Source organism: Chaetodon trifascialis, chromosome 6 (genome assembly GCF_039877785.1).
Source record: "Chaetodon trifascialis isolate fChaTrf1 chromosome 6, fChaTrf1.hap1, whole genome shotgun sequence".
In the NCBI taxonomy this organism is placed as follows: Eukaryota; Metazoa; Chordata; class Actinopteri; order Chaetodontiformes; family Chaetodontidae; genus Chaetodon; species Chaetodon trifascialis.
Window position 1 is genome coordinate 28,236,252 of NC_092061.1, and position 22,748 is coordinate 28,258,999.

At 41.3% G+C, this 22,748-nt stretch overlaps 1 protein-coding gene across 5 annotated transcripts; it reads right to left on the bottom strand.

Moving 5' to 3' along the window:
• Window positions 1-116: 116 nt before the first annotated feature.
• golga1 (golgin A1) lies at window positions 117-21,891 on the bottom strand. 5 transcript variants are annotated; one of them, XM_070964021.1, is made up of 24 exons: window positions 21,722-21,873; window positions 20,598-20,898; window positions 16,664-16,754; window positions 15,284-15,358; window positions 13,982-14,079; window positions 13,868-13,900; window positions 12,883-13,011; window positions 11,669-11,838; window positions 11,380-11,491; window positions 11,168-11,251; window positions 10,132-10,257; window positions 9,525-9,620; window positions 9,332-9,427; window positions 8,803-8,898; window positions 8,032-8,172; window positions 7,753-7,827; window positions 7,229-7,318; window positions 6,842-6,944; window positions 6,194-6,354; window positions 5,392-5,550; window positions 5,199-5,258; window positions 3,818-4,042; window positions 3,615-3,701; window positions 117-2,845 (listed from the first exon to the last, which is right to left on the bottom strand). In XM_070964021.1, exons 2-24 carry the CDS (start codon window positions 20,724-20,726, stop codon window positions 2,765-2,767), a joined length of 2,517 nt encoding a protein of 838 aa, XP_070820122.1. In that variant the 5' UTR covers window positions 20,727-20,898; window positions 21,722-21,873; the 3' UTR covers window positions 117-2,764. The 5 variants fall into 5 exon arrangements, with proteins under 5 accessions (XP_070820122.1, XP_070820124.1, XP_070820123.1 ...); XM_070964023.1 differs by lacking the exon at window positions 15,284-15,358 and having other exon boundaries at window positions 21,722-21,891; XM_070964022.1 differs by lacking the exon at window positions 21,722-21,873 and having other exon boundaries at window positions 11,401-11,491.
• Window positions 21,892-22,748: the final 857 nt, after the last annotated feature.

Here is a 22,748-nt window from a genome sequence, read left to right on the forward strand (position 1 = left end):
GAGGGGAAAAATGTATAGATGGGTATATGAATAATAAATAAAATAAGATGTTTTAATGTATACCATAACATGGAAAAATTGAGGGAAAACTGATCTTCCCAAAACATGCAGGATTTGGAGCCTGAAAGCATGGTTTTATTATTTGAGATTTATTATTAATCAATGTGGGAAAAGAAAACATTTGTAGGGGCAGCAATTGATAAATTATAAAATGCAAAAGACAGAAATGCTGTAGTGATTGTACAGTTGTGTTCCAGGGTCTAACACAGCAGAATCAATCAGGTTAAAAAGTGCATTCATTGTTTCTTTTGATTCTCATGGAGACATACAGTATTACCAAGCAGAGTCTGGGTGACGACATCAGCCTGCTGCCTGTGATTAGTACCAGGAGATGTCAGCACTGTGATCAAAGATGTACTCCTGCATCCCAATATACAAATAATGTATTCAGCAACACAACTTCACACACCAGAAAAACAACAATTGGACCTAAAATGACTGTTTTCTTTACTGTGACTGATAATCTGATGCAGACAGCACCCTGATGCATATTACCAGGATGAATACAAATGCAGAATCCCCTGGCCTTTAGAAATGAAAACCATTGGAAAAGACTGACCAGTTTGCTTCACGGATTCAACAATGCATTTTAACAGTAGGCATGCAGATTCCCTGGGCTCCCCACTGATGTAAAAATAGACCTCATCATGTATGTTGTGACAGACATTACACTGAGGAAGAAGGACAGCGATAGGCAGTGGGACTGAGTGACAAGCCAAGGCAGAGACAGATATCAGTACTGGTCGATGATGATGATGATGATGATGAGGATGATGATAAATACTGCAAACTGGTCACATCAAACCATTTACATCAACTGATTTATAAAGTTCTCATTGCATACAGTGTGTACATATTCCTATATATAAATAGACATGTGGAATGTACTTTCATTTACATTAGCAAAGGCAGGTAAAGGTAGAGCATGTCCTCCAGTCACCTTTTACATAGCATTCATTTCTTTCATCACATTTTAACGTCCAAATGGACAACTATACTCTAAATGATCCATATTGACGTTAAAGGACCTAAAATAGTCTGTGTGTAGTCTTTTCCTGACCTGAGCCTCCATGGCAAGCACTTCCATTATACATATACTGTACATAATCCCACAACAAGCTCTCCTAGTTTCATTTTATAGGCGGTTTAGTGTAGGGCCATGAATAGATTAGGGTCTGCCAATCCAGGTGACAGCAGAGAGATTTGAGAGCAAGGTCTTCTGGGAACCTCAGCTCATAGTAATGATAACAGTCGTGGCCAAGTAGTTAGGTTTTCCTATCCATTTCAATGACCTGTTGAACTACAGCCCGGCCAATATATCAGTCTGTACGCTTATGTCTGCAGTAGGTAACAAGAAATTATAGATATGCAGAGTGTTTTCAGGATTTAAAAAAAAAAGAACAGTGTCACCATTACATAGTTTGTTCACCAGTGGGCACTGACAGGTTTATGTTTACACACTGCAATGTGTTGCTCTCAGTAGGTAGCTTGGTCCCAATTATTCATTAACCAAAGTCAAGGGATCTTTATCAAAAAGACTTATGTGTATATGTAAAAAAAATGATTAGCTGACAAACTGTTCTAAGATTTTTTTACTCTGCATTGACTATAATACTGCTATCGACTTCAAAATTCAGTCCCAGTCGGGCTCTAGCTCAGACCATCTTATAATGGGGATTTCAATGATACAGCATGAAAAAATCTAATGAAAATATAATTCTAAAGAGAAATGAGAACAATGAAGTTTTGTTAACATGCACACTCAACACACTCTTGATCATTTCACTTCCAACACAGCTAATCATGAGTAACCATTAATTGTCAATCACAAACGGTAAAATTTCGGCATTCTCATTTCTCAAGAAAATTCTGGAATTTGGGAGTGCTTTTAGCGCCACAAATTTACTGCTTTTCCAGATAAGAAAATCGTTGATGACATTTTGATGACAAATTCAGAAAAAGGGCTTCAAACGTTACATGCAGACAAATTTAGATCCTTTGGTACAAATGTGAACCATTTATGTCCATAGGTACCATTCAATGAATTCTCACTGATACTGAAACCAAATGAGCTTTGGTATCCTGTACAGGTCACTAAATGACAAATTTGCATTAAGAATCCCTCTGACTTCAACTTAAAAGTTAATAAAGTGAGAGGCTAAAGGTCCTTCAACAATCAACGCCTGGACCGTTAGTCCAGTGAAGACCGTCACAAGTCACAAACAAAAGCACATGACTTGGAGTTTGAATCTGGATAGAATGAGGCAGTTCCTAAAATTACAAGTCAGTCTGTGATTTCTTTCTAATGTTTTCTCTCATTTTCTTCCATGATATCTCACTATCAGATCTGTGTCATATGTCAGGGAAGAAAAATGAGACACATAAAACTCCAGTGTGAATGATGTGTTGGTCAGTTTACCCTCTCACATTTAGTCGAAAGTCCACCTGCCTTCACTACTGACATGAAAATAATGTCATTTTAAAATCAACAACTGATTATGAAAAGGCCTTAATCCCACAAACATACTGTGCAGCCCTTCTCTGTCCCCACAGAGCGGAAAACAAAAGTCCTTTCCACACAGAGCCAGAGAAAACTGTGGGAGGCTGTTCAAAGTTTAAAGCTAGAGTCCTGCTCAATGCTGGGAACTACAGAGAAAGGACATTTTCCTCAAGGAGATGGTCCTTTAGTCCTTTCTGCTGCTCATCAGCTCCAGTGAGTCGAAGTGCCTGAGACCGAAGGCCGGATGATCCCCTTTGGAGAAGGCTTGGATCCAAACCAGGACATCTAGAACACAAAACATACCATCAACAGGTTAGCTTACAATGAAACTAGCTTCAATGCACACACGCACGCACGCACGCACGCGCGCGCGCACGCACGCACGCACGCACACACACACACACACACACACACACACACACACACACACACACACACACACACACACACACACACACACACACACACACACACACACACACACACACACACACACACACACACACACACACAAAGATTGGCTCCTAAACTCTGTTTAACAGAGTGCAGTTAACAGTGTCAATGGTCACATAAGAGGACCCAAAACAATTGTAAAATATTCACACAGCTGCCAAGATCATGTCATCACAGAGAGTGCCATGATAGAAACATAGAGAGAATAGTTTGATATGATGTTAGTTGCTAAAAAAGATCTGGCTGGAGAAAATGCATGACTTAGATGGGAGGTGGTCAAGGGAGTGTGAGATGTAGCATACATTCTATTATATGTGGTGTTACACTGTGAGGTGTTATAACAGGGTACAGCTGTTGAAGTGAATAAGCTGAAATGTATAGTTACAGTATAGTCAGGGTCCCATAATGGTGTAGATGTTTGAGACTTTTCCATCCTCATCATGGTAACACCTTTGATTTTGGATGCAAATTATATTAACTGAAGTTTGCACGAAACAAGCTGTAGTAGCCTCTTGATTTTCTTCTGACTAAAACAGGATGTCTAAAGCAGTGGTCTGGTTTACAATAAAGCTGAACTGAATACAGTTAATGAAACACCAACCTTGTACTCCAGAGTTTGTTTCAACATGTCCTCTTCCTCACGAGTGAAGTTCAGCAGCACAGATACGGCTCGTATTAGCTGGAATGCCTGACAGACCGAGACACACAGATTCAGATTGGGTTTGTAACCAAGCTCATAGCAGGCTGCGCCTCCTTGAGCCTCCTTGGTTGTTGAATTGAAGGGATGGAGCATGGAGGACTTACCTCAGCCTCTCTGGATGACATAAACTTGAGGACGACATGTTTGAGATACTCAAAGTTGATTTCTCTTGAGTCGTTGAGGTCTGAGGTGTTGGTCACCGTGGTGTTGGAGGTTGGGGGGCTCGGGGTGGATGCTGGCTGTGGGTCTGGACAAACCCTCTCTTGTTTTTCTACACGGCTTTCTGGCAACTTCTCCTTGCCCTCAGCTTCTGGCTCAGGCTTTAGCTTCTACAGAGCACAAAGAATTAAACACAATATTCATCAATATTCTATTTTTATATCCCACACAGTGTCCTTGCAATAGTTTCTAATGTTCAGGACAGAACTGATTCAACAGTCATTTCTAAAGCCAGAGCTGGTAGTTCTGATAGTGTACTGGACTGTATCATACAGGAAGGTGTGTTCTATGTGTTGTTTACATGCAAGGTGTAGCAGAAGTGAATGGTGAAATGAACACTTTAACAAACAGGGTCATTTTACCTGTATGTCTACAACATTCAGTACAGAATAATGAAGTTAATCAGAAAGGTAAATTGTATGTAGTTGGATATTACACAGTTCCTTCATAGACTGATAGATCAGTTTGGTGATCTACTTTCATATTTCTGAATATGAAGCACACCGTGCTTGTGCAAGTTTCCACGTTTCAGAATAACTTTTAAGCTGTATTTGTGTTGGAATTACTTCAGTGGGTATTGCTGAACTTAATAAGGATTTGGATTTGTGGCACTGTTGGCTTGACATCAAGCCTAAACCAGAAGAGAGAAAAATAAGAACATTGTCCTCAGGAGTAGAGGTGAAACCCTGAATCACTTTACTGATTCCAATCACTTCATTCAGTTCAGCTCAACTGTTTGTAGTCAGTTATTATGTAGCTTCTCCACTATTCCCCATTCAAATTCACTTATGTATGTACACCAGTAACTGAACGCATCACTGCTCAAAGACACTTCAGTACACACAACAGTAAGTGAATGCATCACCATAACAAGGTACTACAATAGCACATCAGTAAATGAATGCCTCACATTGCTATTGCCTGATGTTCGGCTTTGATTCTGACTGTCCTCAAATCAGTTCAGCACCAGCCTACACGCACAATATATATCAGGGTAATAGCTCAGCAGCCTATTATTTATGACCAAGTCATCAGATTATGGTGTGAGTCACAGCTGAGCTGACGACTGTGCTCTCAGTCACCTTTGAGAGGCTCCTCTGCTGAAAGCACATGTACTGAACACCTCTGCTCCACATCACATGGCTTCATTTTGTTTTTGCCAAGTTCTAAAAACAGGGTGGACTAACTCTCTCATCAAGTTAAGTTCTGGTTGTGGTCAACAGTAACAGTAACGGTAAACCCATGACAAGATTCAGTGTGTCTCACCAGTTCTTTCTGCAGCGTCCTCTTCAGTTCTGCCAGCCTCTGCTGCAGCTGCTTGATGGTCTGGAAAACAACATCAGTCTGTTTAATGTATGGTGACGGGTGGATCTGCTGGAATGTATCTGCAGAGTGTATCTGATATGAATATTTTATCAAAAGCGGGAGGAACAGCAGAAGGAGTATAAAGGTAGCTGACCCTGTTCTTGTCACTGAGCTGCTGCTCCAGCTCTCTGTTGACCTTCTGAATGTGATCCAGATCATCCACTGTCACACTGCCATTCTGATCCTCCTCACACACTTCAGGGCTGTGAAGCTGTTCAGTCAGCGTTTCCACCTCCACCTCCAGGTATGAAATCTGGGTGACACACCACACCGAGCATTAATTCATGTTTGAATTTGTGGCAGCTATAGCTCAGGTGGTAGGGTGTGCGCCCCATGTATTGAGGCTGCCTGGCCTCTGCCGCAGGGGGGCTGCAGGCTCGACTCCCACCTGCGGCTCATTTGCTGCATGTTGTCCCCTCTCTCTCTGCCCCCCTTCCTATCATATCCTCAGCTGTCTCTATCATGAAGGCTAGAAAAGCCCAAAAAAATAAGAAAAAGCTGAGAAGCTGCAGCAGAAAATAGTTTACAAGATATGAGAAAATGAGAATATAAACAAGATTAGACCAAACACATAGAGAAAAAGTGATTACAGTTCCAAGGCTGTGTAAACCACTGGCAGTAAAACACCAAAAACAAATGAAAATATACATGATATGAAAATTAATTCATCATTATTAAACTTTGGGCTTCAGTTTGAACTCCAAATATTCAATACTGTCTTCCCTAGCTTGCTGTTTTTTATGTGATGAACAGGTCAATAATGAACTAGAGATGAACGATTGGTAACTACTTTGAGTTAAAATACCAAAAAACAATTTACTGAATTAGCTTGCTGCATGAATACTGTACACAACATATAAGATGCATTTCTTTTGCATTTCATTTTGGCCTCTGACCCGTGCCTGGCAGCCGTCTAGCTGCTGTGTCTGGCTGAGCAGCTCCTCCCTCAGGCTGATCAGCTGGGAGTCTTTGTCCAGCACCAGCTGCTCCAGCTGGGCTCGCTGCTGCTCCGCCTCCTCCTGCAGCTGGACCAGTGATGCCTGCCGCTGCTGCACCTCTGCAACACACATGCACGCATGCACATACATATGATTGTTTTCGTGCCAAAAATTGTACAGTAATGGTGGACAAAATCAGCCACTTCATGAAAAGTTGCAACATTTGTGTTTATCCAAAAAAAAAAAAAAAAAAAAAAGTAATTAGACATCTTTTATTTTGACACATTCTGCAGAGTGACAGACATTTGAAGATAGCCAAATCTTCTTTGTAGTGTCTGTGATCGCATTTCTAAGAGATGTTTCAAATGCTGGTACCACTATTTTTAAATTGCTAATTTAAGTTGCTAATAGCTGGCATAAGTATGGTATTCACATCATCACCAATATTTTCAGTCTAGGGTGGAAAGGCTTTTGGAACAGCACTGTTTAGCATCATGTCATGTTAAATCCCTCTCCTGAAATCTCTGGAATTTGCTCAATAAGGCTTCCAACAGACAAAGCAAATCTGCATTCATGATACATTCATGTGTTTGTGTGTGTATGTACCATTCTGGAGTGCTTTGATGTCTTCCTCTCTCAGCGCGAGCTTCTCAGTGACTGTGGACAGTTCCTGCTGTGAGCTCTGGAGAGACGAGGTCAGCTCTCCAACCTGACAACAAGTAAAGGCTTTTCACAACACAGCACAAGTTTATATTATCATATTCCCACACAGAATGACACCCAGCTCTCACGTTCTTTAACACTGTCTTATGATCTGTGAGAGATCAAATAAAGCTTCAGCCCACTGAATAACATCTCTTCTGTTCCTCCTTTCTTACAAAGGCATACATGTATTCATGAGAGGGAGACTGCTGCATCATTTTTGGGGGGCACATGTTAGCTAAAGCCTTTCTATTACAGTGAATGTTGCATGATGTGTGTCTGCCCACAGACCTGCGACTGCAGCTCCTCCTTCTGTTGTCTGGTTTCTTCGAGAGCTTTGGCAATTTCAGTGCTCACTGTCTGCCGATTGTTCAGCTCCGCCTGAGGGAACACATCAAAAACACGACAGGAGTGAAGACAACAAATACAAAAATCTTTTTTTTTTTTTTTTTTTTTTTTTTAGACCTTCTAGTGGATCTGACAATTTTGGTGAAATTGTACAGTATGTATATAGCATTTGGCATTGTAGCACGACTGCCATTGAAGCTCAGTTTGCACAGTATGTGAGAACTGGATAAAATATATGATGTGCTCAGTGTCGGAGTCACAGACTTTCATTATTTCTCTGTCTATACATTTACAGACTTTTGAATGGACTAGTTGGAATAAATGGATTTTTCACTGACATGTTTGTATTTAAAGACACAAAAATTGACCTGACTATATTTAAAAACTATGAGTTCTCAGCTTTAAGAAGTCAGTCAAAAATGAATTTGTGCATTTCAAAAAAACTAGTGTGTTGTAGTTGTTCTTACCCTGCTCTGTTCCAGCTCCTCTGTCTGCTGCCTCAGGGTGGAGTTTGCCTCGCCCATCTGCTTGTCCAGATCAGCCTTGCACACAAGAAAGGAAAGTATTAGTCAATATACTGTAAAGCAAACTCTGCTCTGCTCTCTTCACTGCAATGAACCCATTTATTTGAATGACTGCCCCATTAAGCCATGTCTCTCAGTGTAACACCATGACTACTGCACAGTGTTATAGATTACAAATAAATCTTTGAAAAATCAAGAGTTAAAAATGGAAGCAGAACATACCACCCTGTCCTGCAGCATCTGTCTCTCTGTCTGTAAAGAGGTGAAGCTCTCCTCCAGCTGACTGGCCTTCTCCTGGCTCTGCTGCTCCAACAAACACACCTGCTGATCCAGAAATGCCTTCTGTGCATTCCACTCTCCTTGCTGAACAAAACACAGGCACGAATGCAAAGTTAAACATATTCATACAAAAGCTGAATTTAACTCCTTTTAACCTGATTAAAAATCATTATTTTCCTTCAAACAGGACATGAGTGGATGATTTCAGGTTTTTAATAGCAACATATCCTTCTTTTGATTGCTCAATATGTTACATATGGCTACAGGCTGCGGATCAGTAGTTCATTGTATTAATTACTATGTACACTGAGACTGCGCATTTTGCTTTTAACATTTTACATCCTGGACACTAACCGAAGCTGTCTCTACTAACAACAGAATTCTACTGTGATGTGAAAAAGATGTGGGTTCTGATATATACTGTTCCACATGCATTTCCGTACAAGCAGTGGTGATGCATGGCCAGGACAACTTTCAATGATCAGATTTCACCGTCTGAATATCTGCACTGAAAAGCTGCCGTGTCCACTGCTGTCTTTCACAGTGTCATTCTTGATACTACTGCCATATGACAGCAAAGTAAAGAATATTAAGGAATTCAGAAAATGTGCACATCTACCATTAACAACTAGTGGAAGAGGTCCAACCCTTGATTAGCTTCACAAACCCTGGCAAAAAGACTCATTTTGTGCTCCTGGCTGTTGTAGTACTCACCAGTTTAGCCATGTGCTGCTGTTTCTCTGTGATCTGCTGCTCTGCACTCCTCAGTCTCTCACTGCTGTCTTCCACCTGTTGTTCCAGATCAGCAATCTGAAGCAGAAAACAGTACAATGATTGACCGTGACCAGGCTTCCACACTGTGAGCAACATCATTATCAACTCAGCAGAATTTACTATTAACGTGAGGAGCCAGACACATTACAGTCAACCTCTGGCTTATTTTTCATTGCTGCTAGTCATTACTGTGTGTTTCCTTGGTCTCCATAGTCATGTGATTTTGTTAATGAATCATGCTTCAAAATGATCAAGACGTTCTCTAGCTGATAACTAAACATCTACAGCAACTAAAATCTCAAATATGACACTTGCAGACTTTTGCTATTAACTTTGAAATCAAATGAGTCATACGACTGTAGTGTGGAAGGGTTTTGCTCACTGGGAGTGAAGGCCTCATGCAGCAGCCATAATAGCATAAGACTCTGGTGATATTTGGTGGCTTGCAGTACTGTGCCGGCTTGCTTACCTGTCTGTCTGTTCTCTCTCTGTAGGCTCTGGAGGAGTCATCTTTGTGTCGAAGAAGCGTCTGTAGCTCAGTAATGCTGCAGCTCATTCTGGATACCTGAGGTCAGACAGAAGAGACACAGTCGGATTTCAGGAGTCATCATTCTACTACCTTACCAAAGGTCAGGGGTTAAGGAACAGATGCACTGGTTTACCTGCCCCTCCAGAGAGCTGACAGTATCGGCATGGTTTGTCCGAACTGCCAGCAACTCTGCTCTGGTCTCTACAAGACTCTGCTCCAGGCTGGACTTCTGAAAAAGCAACAATGCACAATGAACAACACGTGTACAAAGACCAACTCATCAGATGACAAAAGGATCAAAAGCTTTCCTTGAAAAACTGAGCAGTAGACAACTTTAAAATCTAAGATCACAATACTTTCTGATGCTGAATGTTTGTTTACATCAGTAATGTTTGTAAATACTGCAGTAAAATGGTCTAATAGATTCTACTGCACATAACGTACAGTTCATAATGCTAATTTTCCATCATCTGAGCATTATGTAAAAATTACAGAGGGGGCATTTAATCCATTTCAGTCTGAATGGATAATTGGTCTCAGCCCTATAAATGACTGACTGAAACTTATTAAGTTTTATGTAAATACAATTGTGAATATATTACTGAATGGAAAGCCATGCTGAATGGTTTCCAAAACATACATTTTGTCTGAAGATTTTTTCAATGTCTGCCACATCAAATAAAGTCATAGGTTCCACCCAACGCTGGCCTAAACTAAGCCATCCTCTAGAGGTTCTTCACCTCCAGGAGAAGCTCCTGTAGATGCTCGTCCTGGCTCAGGTTCCCCTGCAGCCGTCTCTCCAGAGATGTCACTTTCTTCTGAAGGTCTGTTAACAAGCGCTCCTTCTCCTCCTCCGTTACTGAAGCCTGATGATGTCAAGAGAAGGCTTAAAACAGGCCCCACAACTCAATTGTAAAACCTGTGTTGTTGATATTGTTCTTCTAACAGCCTGAGAAGATGTTTCAAACAAATGAAAAAACCATACTTGTACTCTGACTGGAAGGGCTATGTGGACAGTGGTAAGGGTGGTGGGAGGGCCCAGGGGCAGGCTGTCAGAACATTTCACTTATTTTCAAATCCCAGTTTTGACACGTATGGAGCATGATTCACAACTGAGCAGACAGTGGTGCAGAGTCAAGTGCTGCTGACTAATTTGTGAAATACATTTCTGGAAACTTAATTAAGAATGACTCTATGATTTTCCCTTTTCAGTCGAACTTCAATATAACCCTTAACCTGACAGCCATCGCACCACTCATGCTTACCACATCTGTTTGTTAAAATTTGGCAGTGAGCAACATAGCAGATCGAAAGATAAGCAGCAGAGAACCTCTTTCTATTCATTCTGCAGCTCAGCAGACGACAGTGGTGTGAGTGTGTTGAGAGAGAATTTTGTGCTTCATTGTGATCGAACAGGTGAGATACAATGTTGCTCATGCTCATTTCTTGACTACGCAGAGGTGAACCATGAGTTAACATTTGTGATGATTATGTTATGCGAAGCAAGAAAGTGTTTCTGACTGCCATTCAATATATGTGTGTGTGTGTGTGTGTGTGTGTGTGTGTGTGTGTGTGTGTGTGTGTGTGTGTGTGTGTGTGTGTGTGTGTGTGTGTGTAAGCATATTAGCCGATACATCAATACCAGACTTTTTAAATCCCTAATAACAGTACTGGCACTGGCCCCCTGAATCCATTATCGGGTGGCCTCTATATAAAATGTTTGCACTTTTAGACCATACACAAGGATGGAGAACCCCAGTTTGATTATGTTCTGACCTTTTGTTGTTCCAACTTCAGGCCGTCATGTTTGGTCTGCAGTTCCTGGAGGGACCTCTCTAAAGTTGACACCATACTCTGTGACTGAAAAACAAACATTTCACATACTCACTTCATTCATAGGCAACTGACTTGAAAAATGATGTATGAATTAATAGTATTAATAATTTCAGGACAGAAGTAGTAGAGTGCAGCTTGTGTTCAGGACTGACTTTCTGGAAGTCTTCAGAGACCTGCTGGATGACTGACTGCAGCTCTCGACACTGTCCCTCCAGCTCACTGATCTTTGTGTCTGCCTCCTCTCTCAGCAGCAGGAGTTCCTCTCTGCACAAATTCAATGAGATACCACTTAGTCTTCTGGTGTTCCTTCACAGAAATTACAGCTCAACAACAAATGCAGACAGATCATTTCCACAGTACATTAAGATTCCTACAGTTTTTCATCACATGACATTTAAGAGCACACTATCACATACAGCTGCCTGTTGCATTCCTTCTTACCGCTCTATTTCAAGCTCAGAATTGAGTCTGCAGCTCTCCTCATGCTGCTGTTTCAGGGCCTGGAGTTTCCCTCGACTCTCAGACAGCCCTCGCTTTGCAGACTGAACTTCAGCCTCCTTCTGCTGGAGCTCCCGCTCCCGTTGGCTCAACTGCTCCTCCTTCTTCAGCAACTGATAGACATAAATAGGAAATAAATCATAATGAAATAGCATCCATGCACTAACGAAAGTGCCACAATGAGCCAAGGTGAAAGTGCTTTCAAACACATTCAGTGCCAAAAAGAAAGTCTCCAGCACTGAGGCTCAGAGACTGTAATTATTCTAGAGCAGGGGTGGGGAACCTTTGTCCTATCAAGGAACATTTCAATTTATAAATTCTCCTTTGGGGGCAGCAATTGTATCAGTTTGGCCTGAGAAGTACTTAATGTCCACCATGAAGGTCAAATCATAAAGACAACTGCTATCACTGAGTTCCCACATCAGGTTTTTCTTCATCTGTATGAGTTATTCCAGCCAAACTGACACTAGGAGCATGCCTGCAGGAGCAACAAGGTTCTCCTTCACATTCTCCCTCTGAATAAGCTTTCAGCTCACCACAAAACATACCTGCAGAACACTGTCAGAATGTGGTCTTGTGAAAACAGCATGCCGGCAACCCAAAACTCTGCTGAAGAGTGAACTTTATCCCAGCACATCTGTCCCTGTAGCTCATCCAGTCAAACGTGTTTGCGGTCGTAATGAGTCTTCACATTGTCTTTTATCATCACTATGAGCTCACTCCCCACAAATTAACTTAGGTACACTGCCTTACCTTTCACTTCAACAGAAAAATAATCATTCATTTCTCTTCAACACTACTTTTGTTTTGATGACAGGTGCCACAATTCACTGATGTGATATCAACTGCTCCATGTGTGTTGCGTTCAGAAAGAACATGTTAGTTTTCTAATTTATGAAATTTTCTTTATTGGTGAAAAAAGCAATTGCTTGTTTGTATTTATGAACTACCTCATGGCCTGGATCAAACAGTTTCACCTGGAGGGCGGGGGTTCCCCACCCCTGCTCTAAAGTGTAGTTCTTCAAATGACTGCAAATCCTTTCCAGCTCATCTCCAATTTTCAAGTGCTTAGCAAAGTGAAAAAAGAGGGTGGTAAATTCTATCACTGTTCTTAAGTAATGCTGTAAATCCAACCATCTAACTCCACATGTACCCACCATGTGTTTAACTTTAGCAAGCTCCTGCTGCTGAAAGCCCTCCAGTTCATCCAGGTCATCTCTTTTCTGGAAGAGTGCTAAGCTTTGCTCCATCACTTCCTCTAACCGGGCTGACAGGGAGGCCTTCTCCTGAACAAACACAACAGCTGTGTTATACCAACATACAGGTGCATGTGCAGGTTTCCAGAAGGCAAATTTTGTGTGTGTGTGTGTGTGTGTGTGTGTGTGTGTATGTGGAGGGGGATCCCTGCAATACACATACATGTAACTTTGCCAGAAATGTCAGCTCTGCATCTCTTATAGCCTACACCACGAAATAATTTTCTAAACAGTTCACAATTACCACATATCCTTTGAATTTATGTTAAAATCATATATGTACCACCATAAAACCCTATGGCTGGTCTGCTTTGCTTCCATTCCACAACCAAACTGCACCAGAGTTTGACTGGAACCAAACCAAGGCCCTCCTTTTCTGAGGGTCTCAGCCCAATTGTTTAGTCCACATCAGACTTCAATAGACAACTTTCACACCAGCTCAAGCAAACTGAAATACACAGGCAAATGAGCCACAGGTCAACTGAACTGCACCTGACAGGTTAGGTATGATTACCTCATTTCAGCCTTGCACTGTTACTGAAGTTCTTTGCAGTTACAATTACAATTAGTCACTCTGGCAGACACTTTAATCTAAGCGACGTACATATGAATTCACACACCGATGGCACAGCATCAGGGGCAGTTTTGGGGTTCAGTATCTTGCCCAAGGATACTTTGGCATGTGGACTGCCAAGGCCAGGGCTCGAACCACCGACCCCCAGATCGGTGAAAGAGCGCTCCATCTCCTAAGTCACAGCTGGCCGATCAAATTCTTGATCCATTTTGGTTAGGTGTGGCACAAACAGCTAAATTTTTTGATAATAGTCAGTATCATCATAAAATAGCATGTTATTGAGGGTCAACAGAGATAGATTTAAAGACTTACCTTTTCCACAACATCCATCTTCTCCATCCACTCCTGCAGGTAAAGGATAGAAAGAAATAATTATACAATCCACAAATCAGGATTGTGCAATAAGAAAGACAGAGACATATTTACCTGATCCTTCTTTTCCAGTGCTAAAGTCATCGCCTCTGCCATTTTTGTTCTGTTGGCCTGGTGAGACTCATTCTGGTCCTGAAGTTTCTTTATCGATGCTGGACAGTCAAAATGAGAAAGAGAGAGAGAAAAAAAAGGGAAAGACAGAAACCAAACAGAGAGGTTTGTATGCAACCACAAAGAACAGAAATATTAAATAGCAAAGACAGTGGCACCATTAGAAGCTGTGAAAAGTTAGAATCCAATTAAGAAGTGTGTTCATCCCAGAAGCAAAGACAAGCACAGACAAGCGATGCATGGCAACTGACAAAAACTAAAACAGTTAGTTAAAGCAAAAGCTTACTGCATTATCTGCATGTGAACTAAGAAAAAAATCCACCCAGAAGTCAACATCTCCTGGAACTGCACTGTTCATACCAACTCACAAAACTAAAGCACAGGATAGAACCAACAGCAAACTAGTGATTTTACTATTCTTAGAGACTTAATATGCAACACTTGAGAAAACCCCAGTAATCATCAGTTCTTTAAGCTAAACTAAACCTTTAAAGTCAGCTCTGAGAGGTGAGATGTGGGATCATTCAAATTAAAAGGTTTATGCCTAAATAATTTGTTTTGAGAGAAAAGATGACATTGTGGCCTGATGGTTGCACTAGAGATTCATGGAGTGCCCAAAATGGAAGTGGTTCCTCCTCCTGGGAACATGAATGTGCTTTGTAAATTTCATGGCAACCTCCTGATAACACCTCCTGTCCAATGCACACAGCTGTGTCACTTTCCTGTTGAGCTACCACTCTGTACTCAAAGGCCAACAGACCAGAATGCAACACGGCAAGCTGATATTTCCCTAATGTTCACAAGCATAGCCAGTTCAGCTAGTGAGCTATGTTTATATCATATGGTTTCTTCAGCACATTTGTTGGGCTGAAAGAAATACGTTCCAGTCACATCTTTATTACCACATACTGTAGGAAAAATAGGAAACTATGAACTGAAGTAGATATATGGGGAAAACTGATTTAAAATGGTTACACCAGCGAAGTAACAGAAAAAGCATACATAACTCTGAAATCAATGTGCTGAACAAATACCAGTGTAAAAGATCTGAGGGTGGATTTTTAGATTAAAAGGAAAAAGCATTCAGTGCTCCCAAAGCAAACCTCAAAAGCCCATAATATTAGCATCCAGAATAAAAAAATGATCTTCATGAGAGGAAGTGATGATACACTAGGTGATGGTTATTACAGCTGACAGACAGATGAGAGAAAGGAAGCTAATTGGGAGGAGAGTAGAGGTACGTACAATCCTGATGCTTTTCTAATGCAATTTCAAGCTTGTCCTTGGTCTTCTGCATAATTCGTAGCTGCTCAGCGTAGTCTAGTGTTGGGAAGTAGGGTGATGGGATGGGGTATCAACAGTACATACACACACCCGCACAGCAACACACAACCGCACACACAAAATACAAACAGGAAGGAGGAACAGGCAGATGACGGTAAAGAGAGAGGCAGGAGAGAAAGTGAATAAAAGGAGAGGGAGAAAGCAAAAGGGAAAACATGATTGAGAAATAATGGAAGGTAAAACTATTAATGATTTTCTTATCTGAGAAAACCATACTGGTTAAAAGGCTGCCTGAGGATGTGCAACCTTTAACCCGTCTAGGGTGCAAAATCACATAAACCACCCAAAGAAAAGAGGAGTCATTATACTTAGTAGAGACGAAAAAAACACCCAAAAACTGCAAATATGTGTTAACTCTGCCCCATTCAATATAAAACATTTAAACTGCAACAAATTATCATATTCATTCGGAGATATTAACATAACACCATTAACGTGCACAGTGCTGCCTTCTGCAGCACATATAGTCAGCTTTCCCTTTAAACGGTGCACAGGAAGTGGACCTGTTCATCCCGGGCACACAGAGCTTAAGGTTTCAGACTTGTGGTAGATTAAGATGTTTGAGGAAGTGAAAGGCCAAATGAAAAATAGTTAGTATTTTTGACAGCATCACAATTAACTTGGCATTGGCGCTGCATATTGATGTTTACCAAGTGTGTCATTTCTGACAAGCTGCCATAATCTTACTTAAAAACTGACTCATTCAGGATCAGAAACTGGATCTCTGGCAGAAACACTACGTGTTCAATAAAGTGAGCTGAACAAAAGTGAAAGTGATGCAGCTAGGCTCATGAAGTGTTTGTAGCTGTGCCACATAGAGCAGAAGCACTCAATTTTCATTACCAAGAGCACTGTTTTCTGCTATATTATGTCTGTTATGTGTGTGATGTTTGTCTAGATGGTTCTTTTGTTTGCTTTGATGAGTGTTTTGGATGGTTGATCCTGTGCGGTCCAACAGACAGGCCTATCTACATTTTTACACTTTCTCACGGTCTGGCAGTTATGAAATAAAGTGCTTTGACTTATTGTGAGTGTGATTGTGGTTTGCAGAAAAAAACGGGAGACAGACAAAATAAAATTGACTTTTTTTTTTTAATGGGACACTATGTGTGCTTGGCCATCAGAGCTGCCTTCGAGGCAGTAGGCTCTTAGCAGATAATTTATTAGATCATTAATGAGATGCACTTGGGTTTAACTTTCTCTGGCTCTGGATACTGATTTTTCCCGAGAGCTACAGACTCAGCCACTCCAGCTGCTTAAGCCTGGTCTGACATGTCCTACCTGAGAGCTTGGCCTCTAGCTTCCGGATCTGATCATTCCTTCTGAGAAGCTGGGCAGGCAGGTCGTCCCTGGAGCTGCTGCCATCAGATGCCTGAAGACACACATGCAGCATAAGGTAGCGTTTAATATTCATCCTATTCAAGTAGAAAATTAAAAGCAAATACCCGCCAAAAGATGTTCTTTCACACTCAGAAATCATCAAGCTGGTTAGTTGGTGATTTTGGGACTCCCTGGAAGTCAAGTCCAAAACCTGAAATTTATCTTTGACGTTTTTGATCACAGAAAGATGTTCTGTTATTACATTTCAGTGCTGTTGCACTACAAATACCTCTGTATGATAATGCCAATGGTATTTGGCTAGTCAGCTGCAAGAATAATACAAATATACGAAATGGATGCAGAACGCAAAAATGCTATCAGCCAATGTCACGCAAGTGAGATGGGTGAACTGTGGCACCCACACTATTAAAGTATTCATTGTAACAGAAACACAATGTCGCATATCAGCTGGCTGTATTGCTACTCAGCAACTTCACTAAATAATTTAGTTATGTGCAACTGAGATGGCACTACAGCCTCAGGAGTGTGGCTTCCCCTGTGACAGATTGCACTACCCTGTTAGATGCAGTCACAAGAGCTGTACCACAGAAATGGATTTCCTATACAAGCTAAGACAAAAAAAACACTTCTCTTGAAAACAATAAGGCAACATCAGCAAAATCCTAAAAAAATATATCACTGTGCTTGCAGCAGAAACCACTGTAAAATGAGCAGTTACAACCAAACAGATAAAAAGATCAGGAATGAAAGTCAGCTATGAGTGTGTTCTGTCGTGGAAAGAGAACTTTATCAACAGCGCTTCATGTGACACTGAGTAACACTGTATCCTGGCTACATGCAGTCAATAATGGAGAACAACCCACTAAGTCATCCCCATTCTACAGTAATGTCAGTCACACCCAAGCCTTGCTAGAACTGCCTGACTTGTGACTCTTGAAGGCAGCCAAGGTTCCAATCAGAGCACTGACCTCAAATTCCAGGACTTTTCTGTGACTTTCCAGAACTAATTCAGAGCGACAAGTGACTAAATTCCATTACAGCTGGACTAAAAACAGTGCAATGCAATCAATGCAAGAACAAAGTAAGAAAAATAAAACCTACTACTTTCTGTACAAAGACCTGTTCAGAAACTACTGGGACAGTTAACTTGACTTCCTTGAGAGAATTAATTAAATTTCTCATCCTAATACCACCATGAGTAATGAGATGAGACAAAAGATAAACTGTAGGCATGAAAAGCTTCCAGTTTTTCTGTGGAATTTATATCTAGATTTCAATTAATTATCTCATAATGCAGCTGCTGTGTTAACTCTTCTGTGACCATCACTCAGAGGAGAGATACTGATGACATCTATACAGTTGGCAGTGATGTTGCACATTGGGATGTTTCACAGAGGGGGTTACTAACGCAGCTGGACCACGGCCATCAGCATCAGCAAAAGCTGCCACAGTGTCTCTTACATTTAGGTAACTGGCCTAAATAGAACAGTTCTGCCTTGTAGCGTGGACACAACAAGCACCCACAAACATTTATGCTGCATTGTTTTCATCTGAGCATGTTCTGTCTTTCTGCTTTCAAAAGAAGTCAATACAGTGGTGTGCATCAAAGGGCCTCTTTGGCCTTATTATCGTATATTAAACCTTATTAAAGGTTCAATATACGATTCTCACTGCCACTAGATGTCTCACTAGAGTACCAAAATCTCACCCAAACAAATAGCCATGCAGGAAGAAGGAGCTGTGGAGGAGAGAGCTGGGTGCAGAGCAGAGCTTCAAACACCCAGAGCCACACTGAATTCTGCTCTGATGCAGAGCCAGGGTGAGAGCTCAGGGTCTATATTTTTAAGTTTTACAATTGAAAAGTAGATTTTATCTTCACTCTTACCTCTCAACCTGTCATGAAGGTGCTGATCTTTACTGCCAGGTGTTATAATGTAATTAGTCTGTGTTTGTCCATGCTGACTGGAAGGTAAATGCTCGTCATGAACATACAGAAAGGATGGGGGAAAAGAAGAGAAATGGGAGGGAAATAAGAGAAAGAACCAAAGTCTCTGGTAACTGCTGAGTTCAGTCAGGCTGAACTGAACACAAACAAACAGACATACACACCAGTACCCATGGCCACACTGGCCACAGAAACAAAGGGACTACGATTTCATTCTCTGCTCAGAATGTCATCACTGAACCAGATCTTAAAATCAGTAATAGATTATTGCTGCTATATGTTCAAATCTTATATACAAAAATTTGGAATTTACTGAAAATATTCCTTGAGTTCAGAATTTGTCGTTATCGTTGTTTCAACACAGCATGGGTCAATTTGTTATAAAGGCTGCTGTGTTCACTGCCATGCTCAGAACAGCATCACTGCTTTAGAAGAAGAGGCACATTACACTGGCTAGTCGCAGCTCCTGCTGTATACAGAAATTCCTGTTCCATCCGTGAGAATCTGGTCAGAGCAAAAAAGTCTTCTCTCTGCTAGCAAGTCAACTATTTAGGTGTTTGTTTTACCTTACAAAACTCTGGAATTTAGGACAACACAAAACAAAGACGAGCAGTTGTTCCACTGACAGGTGTGATTAAGTATACTCTCATACAAGCTGTTTTACAGGACGAGGAGGAAACACCCTCAAAACTTCTAATGTGTCATTGAACGCTTGGGCTTAGAGACTACAAATTTATGACAGAAACCCTGCATCACAAACAGAGGCATGGAGTTGGAGCGACACCTGGCAGGGGAAGTTGGATGAAAAATGCTATCAAGTTGCAGTAAAGGAAATGCACAATCCAGCCGGGACATCTCACCCACTTCTGCATCCATTTTGACTATTCTTATTTTAAATGTGTTTCTTGCAAGCCTACATTGGAGAACCCCTTTAAAATCCACAGAAGTATGACATAATGTTCATTTAAGGAACAGCAACATAATCCTATTCAAACACAGGAACCTAATCCAAAAAGCAAAGGTATGTGAGTATACAGAGACAGATTATGATACAGTGCTAGTTAATCTGAAGCATACAGAAGAAGAGCACAGACTGGTCTATCTCTTAATGAAAGTCAACTTTTCCAGTAGGGCTTTTATCAATAAGTGGTGCAATACAGTAGCACGGTGGCGCAGCAGGTAGCGCGCGTGCCTCACAGCAAGAAGGTTGCCGGTTTGATTTCCAGGCGGGGCCTTTCTGTGCGAATTTTGCATGTTCTTCCCGTGCATGCGTGGTGCTCCGGCTTCCTCACACAGACCAAAAACATGCTCATTAGGTTAATTGGGGACTGTAAAAATTGCCCCTAGGTGTGAGTGTGAATGGTTGTTTGTCTTGTGTGTTGCCCTGTGATCGACTGGCGACCGGTCCAGGGTGTACCGTTGACAGCTGGGATAGGCTCCAGCCCCCCCCAACCCCGAAAGGGATAGGCCGTATAGAAAATGGATGGATGGATGGTGCAATACAAAGATATTCTGCTGACAGATGGATTTGTCACTATTTGTCTCTATCTACAGCAAAAACAAAGCAATTTTCTTTCTTCTCAAGTCAGGAAGAATTCTAACTATTACGATTTTTATTAACATTTATTAGTTAATAACTCAGCTACATTGAAATAAACTGACATACAAATATCAGTTTTAATTGATAAGGTTTTTCCAGCTTTATTGACTCTTAAACGTTATCCCTACTTGTCACTGCAATTTAGACCACGAAGGTGTGACTGTTTTAAACTGTAATTATTACTGTCATTTTAGTGTAATGAGCAAAAAATAACAATAACAACAATTGCTAATTATGCACCAAGAATGTGGCACAGTATCAAGAAAACCACAAGCAAACATTTCAGAGAATTAAACTAGTGACCGGTGATGATTCCACAGAGTACTTACAAAGTCATCCCCTGAATCTGCGCCCACTGAGGTGATGGATTCCTTGCTGATGGTGCGCGGTATACGGACACCACTCCGAGGTGCTGTGGCCGCCTCCTCGGCAATCTTCTTCTTCAACTTGGCAAACATGTCTATCCGTTCAGTGTCTTTTTTTGGGTGCAAACTGCAGTTTCTGGAGAGTACGGAAGTTGACGTGATGCATGGAGTTCACGGCTCCTTGTTGTGAGGGCTGAAACAGAGCCGCGTCCTTATGCAGTGCCACTCAGAACAAGGTTGTGCTGGTAATTCCATTCTGCTACATCTAGAAAGAAAATAGACATGATCAAAACGCCAGATTTGACAATAGTGGCTACTTGTCTGTAACAGTCACATGTCAGATCTGGACTCAATCCTTTTTGCATCTATCATTATTATCTTATAACAGGGGGCAAATTTTGACACATCAATGACAGACCGACAAACACTAGAACATTTTGGCTGTGGTTATTTAGCCTTGTTTGGTCTATTGGCCACGTCGAGCAAAGCATATAGCTATCATTTGGAAGTCTTTTACTAATGATTAAAGGTTATTTCACTGCAAAAACAATCAAGGGCTATTCAACCTGATATGTCACTGGCTTGGGAGACAACATGTTTCCCACAGTACACTTATATTTTGCTGATAATTTCGTTACTGAAGGCAGATGACGACCTTCTCAATGCATCTTTAGTAATATCAATTGGATCAAACGTCACGTGTATGTCGACATGACACCATGGAGTTCACCCTGGAGTAAAAATGACTGTATTAGAAAGCAAAAACAGATATTGAGTTTGTAACTAGGTTGACGTTAAATTTGGCTGGGCTACATTGAGTCCAAAGTGACGTTAAATCAACCTTCTAGCTCATGTGTGGATAAACTATGTCATACGTCATAGCTGTGAAGTAGAAGCTCTCTCTGATGTGTCTCATCAGCGTTAGTCTCATGAGGAAATGTACATTTACAGGTACGGACTCTGTTTTGACAGACAGCTAACTGCTAGCTCTTTAGCCAGAACAATGAGAGTTAACGTCAACCTTACCACCGCCGGGTAATGTTAGCTGTCGTTAGCTGGCTCGTTCTCTAAAGTCGCTTTTCTCTTACCATATTAACTTCCATAAAATATCAGTGTACGACTCTTTCAGGCCCTCAACTGATGTACATTTGCCTTCTCTCAGTATGCACTCAAAGAATCGTTGTGGCAACCGACACTAACTCGCTGTGTACCGTCTCCCCTGACAAGCTAGCTGTTCGTTGGCGAGCTACACGTAATCACCCCAACACAGGTGACTAACGACGTCACGGCTGTGCCTCTCTGTTCATTGGGTGGAAGAACTAAGAGGCGTTTCTATGTAGATGGTGACACGCGCCCCCTAGACGCACGAAAAGTAACAGCAGCAGCAGCTCCAGGTCTGCAGACGTCGGCGTCTTTTTCAGGCTGCTTATTATTTTTGACTGTAATAATAATAACAACTAATGATATAACACAACAGGTTTTATAATGTAATGGAAACCTATACTTCCACTGTCCTTATAGACCGTGTAAAATTCTCAAGCTACTATTTTTCTCAGTTTCAGTTCTTCACTTTTCAGTGACCTGAAAGAGGAAACTTTTTGTATATATATATATATATATATATATATATATGCTCTCTGCTACATACTCCTCCCATTCACTGACCTGAGAGCAGCAAGCACAAAGAGGGGCAGCTGCATTTGCCCTTTAATTCTTGTTCTAACCTTTTTTAAAACAGGATTTTGTCTGTGCTCTAGAGGGGGAATAATGTACATCATCTTTGCATGCATGTCACAGCAAAAGTGACCTCTAAAGATCTAGCTTGGTCAAGTGCCACTCCGATGTGACTTTAAGGCAAAATGAACACTAAACATGACCCTAGCAGACCATTAGACAGGCTGCTGCACACACTTCTGACTCCTACGAAGGCCATTTCAATCAACACTTGAAAGCTTGTTACTTACATCAAGATATAACTGCTCAATGGCCTCTCCTAGATGGTCGAGCTTGATGACAGTGTTGATTTAATAATGACACAAGTTAGCTGTGGTCTGCTTCAGTCTTTCATCAATTCTACACATGTGCGAAGTGAATGCAGTTATTTCTTTCCCCCTA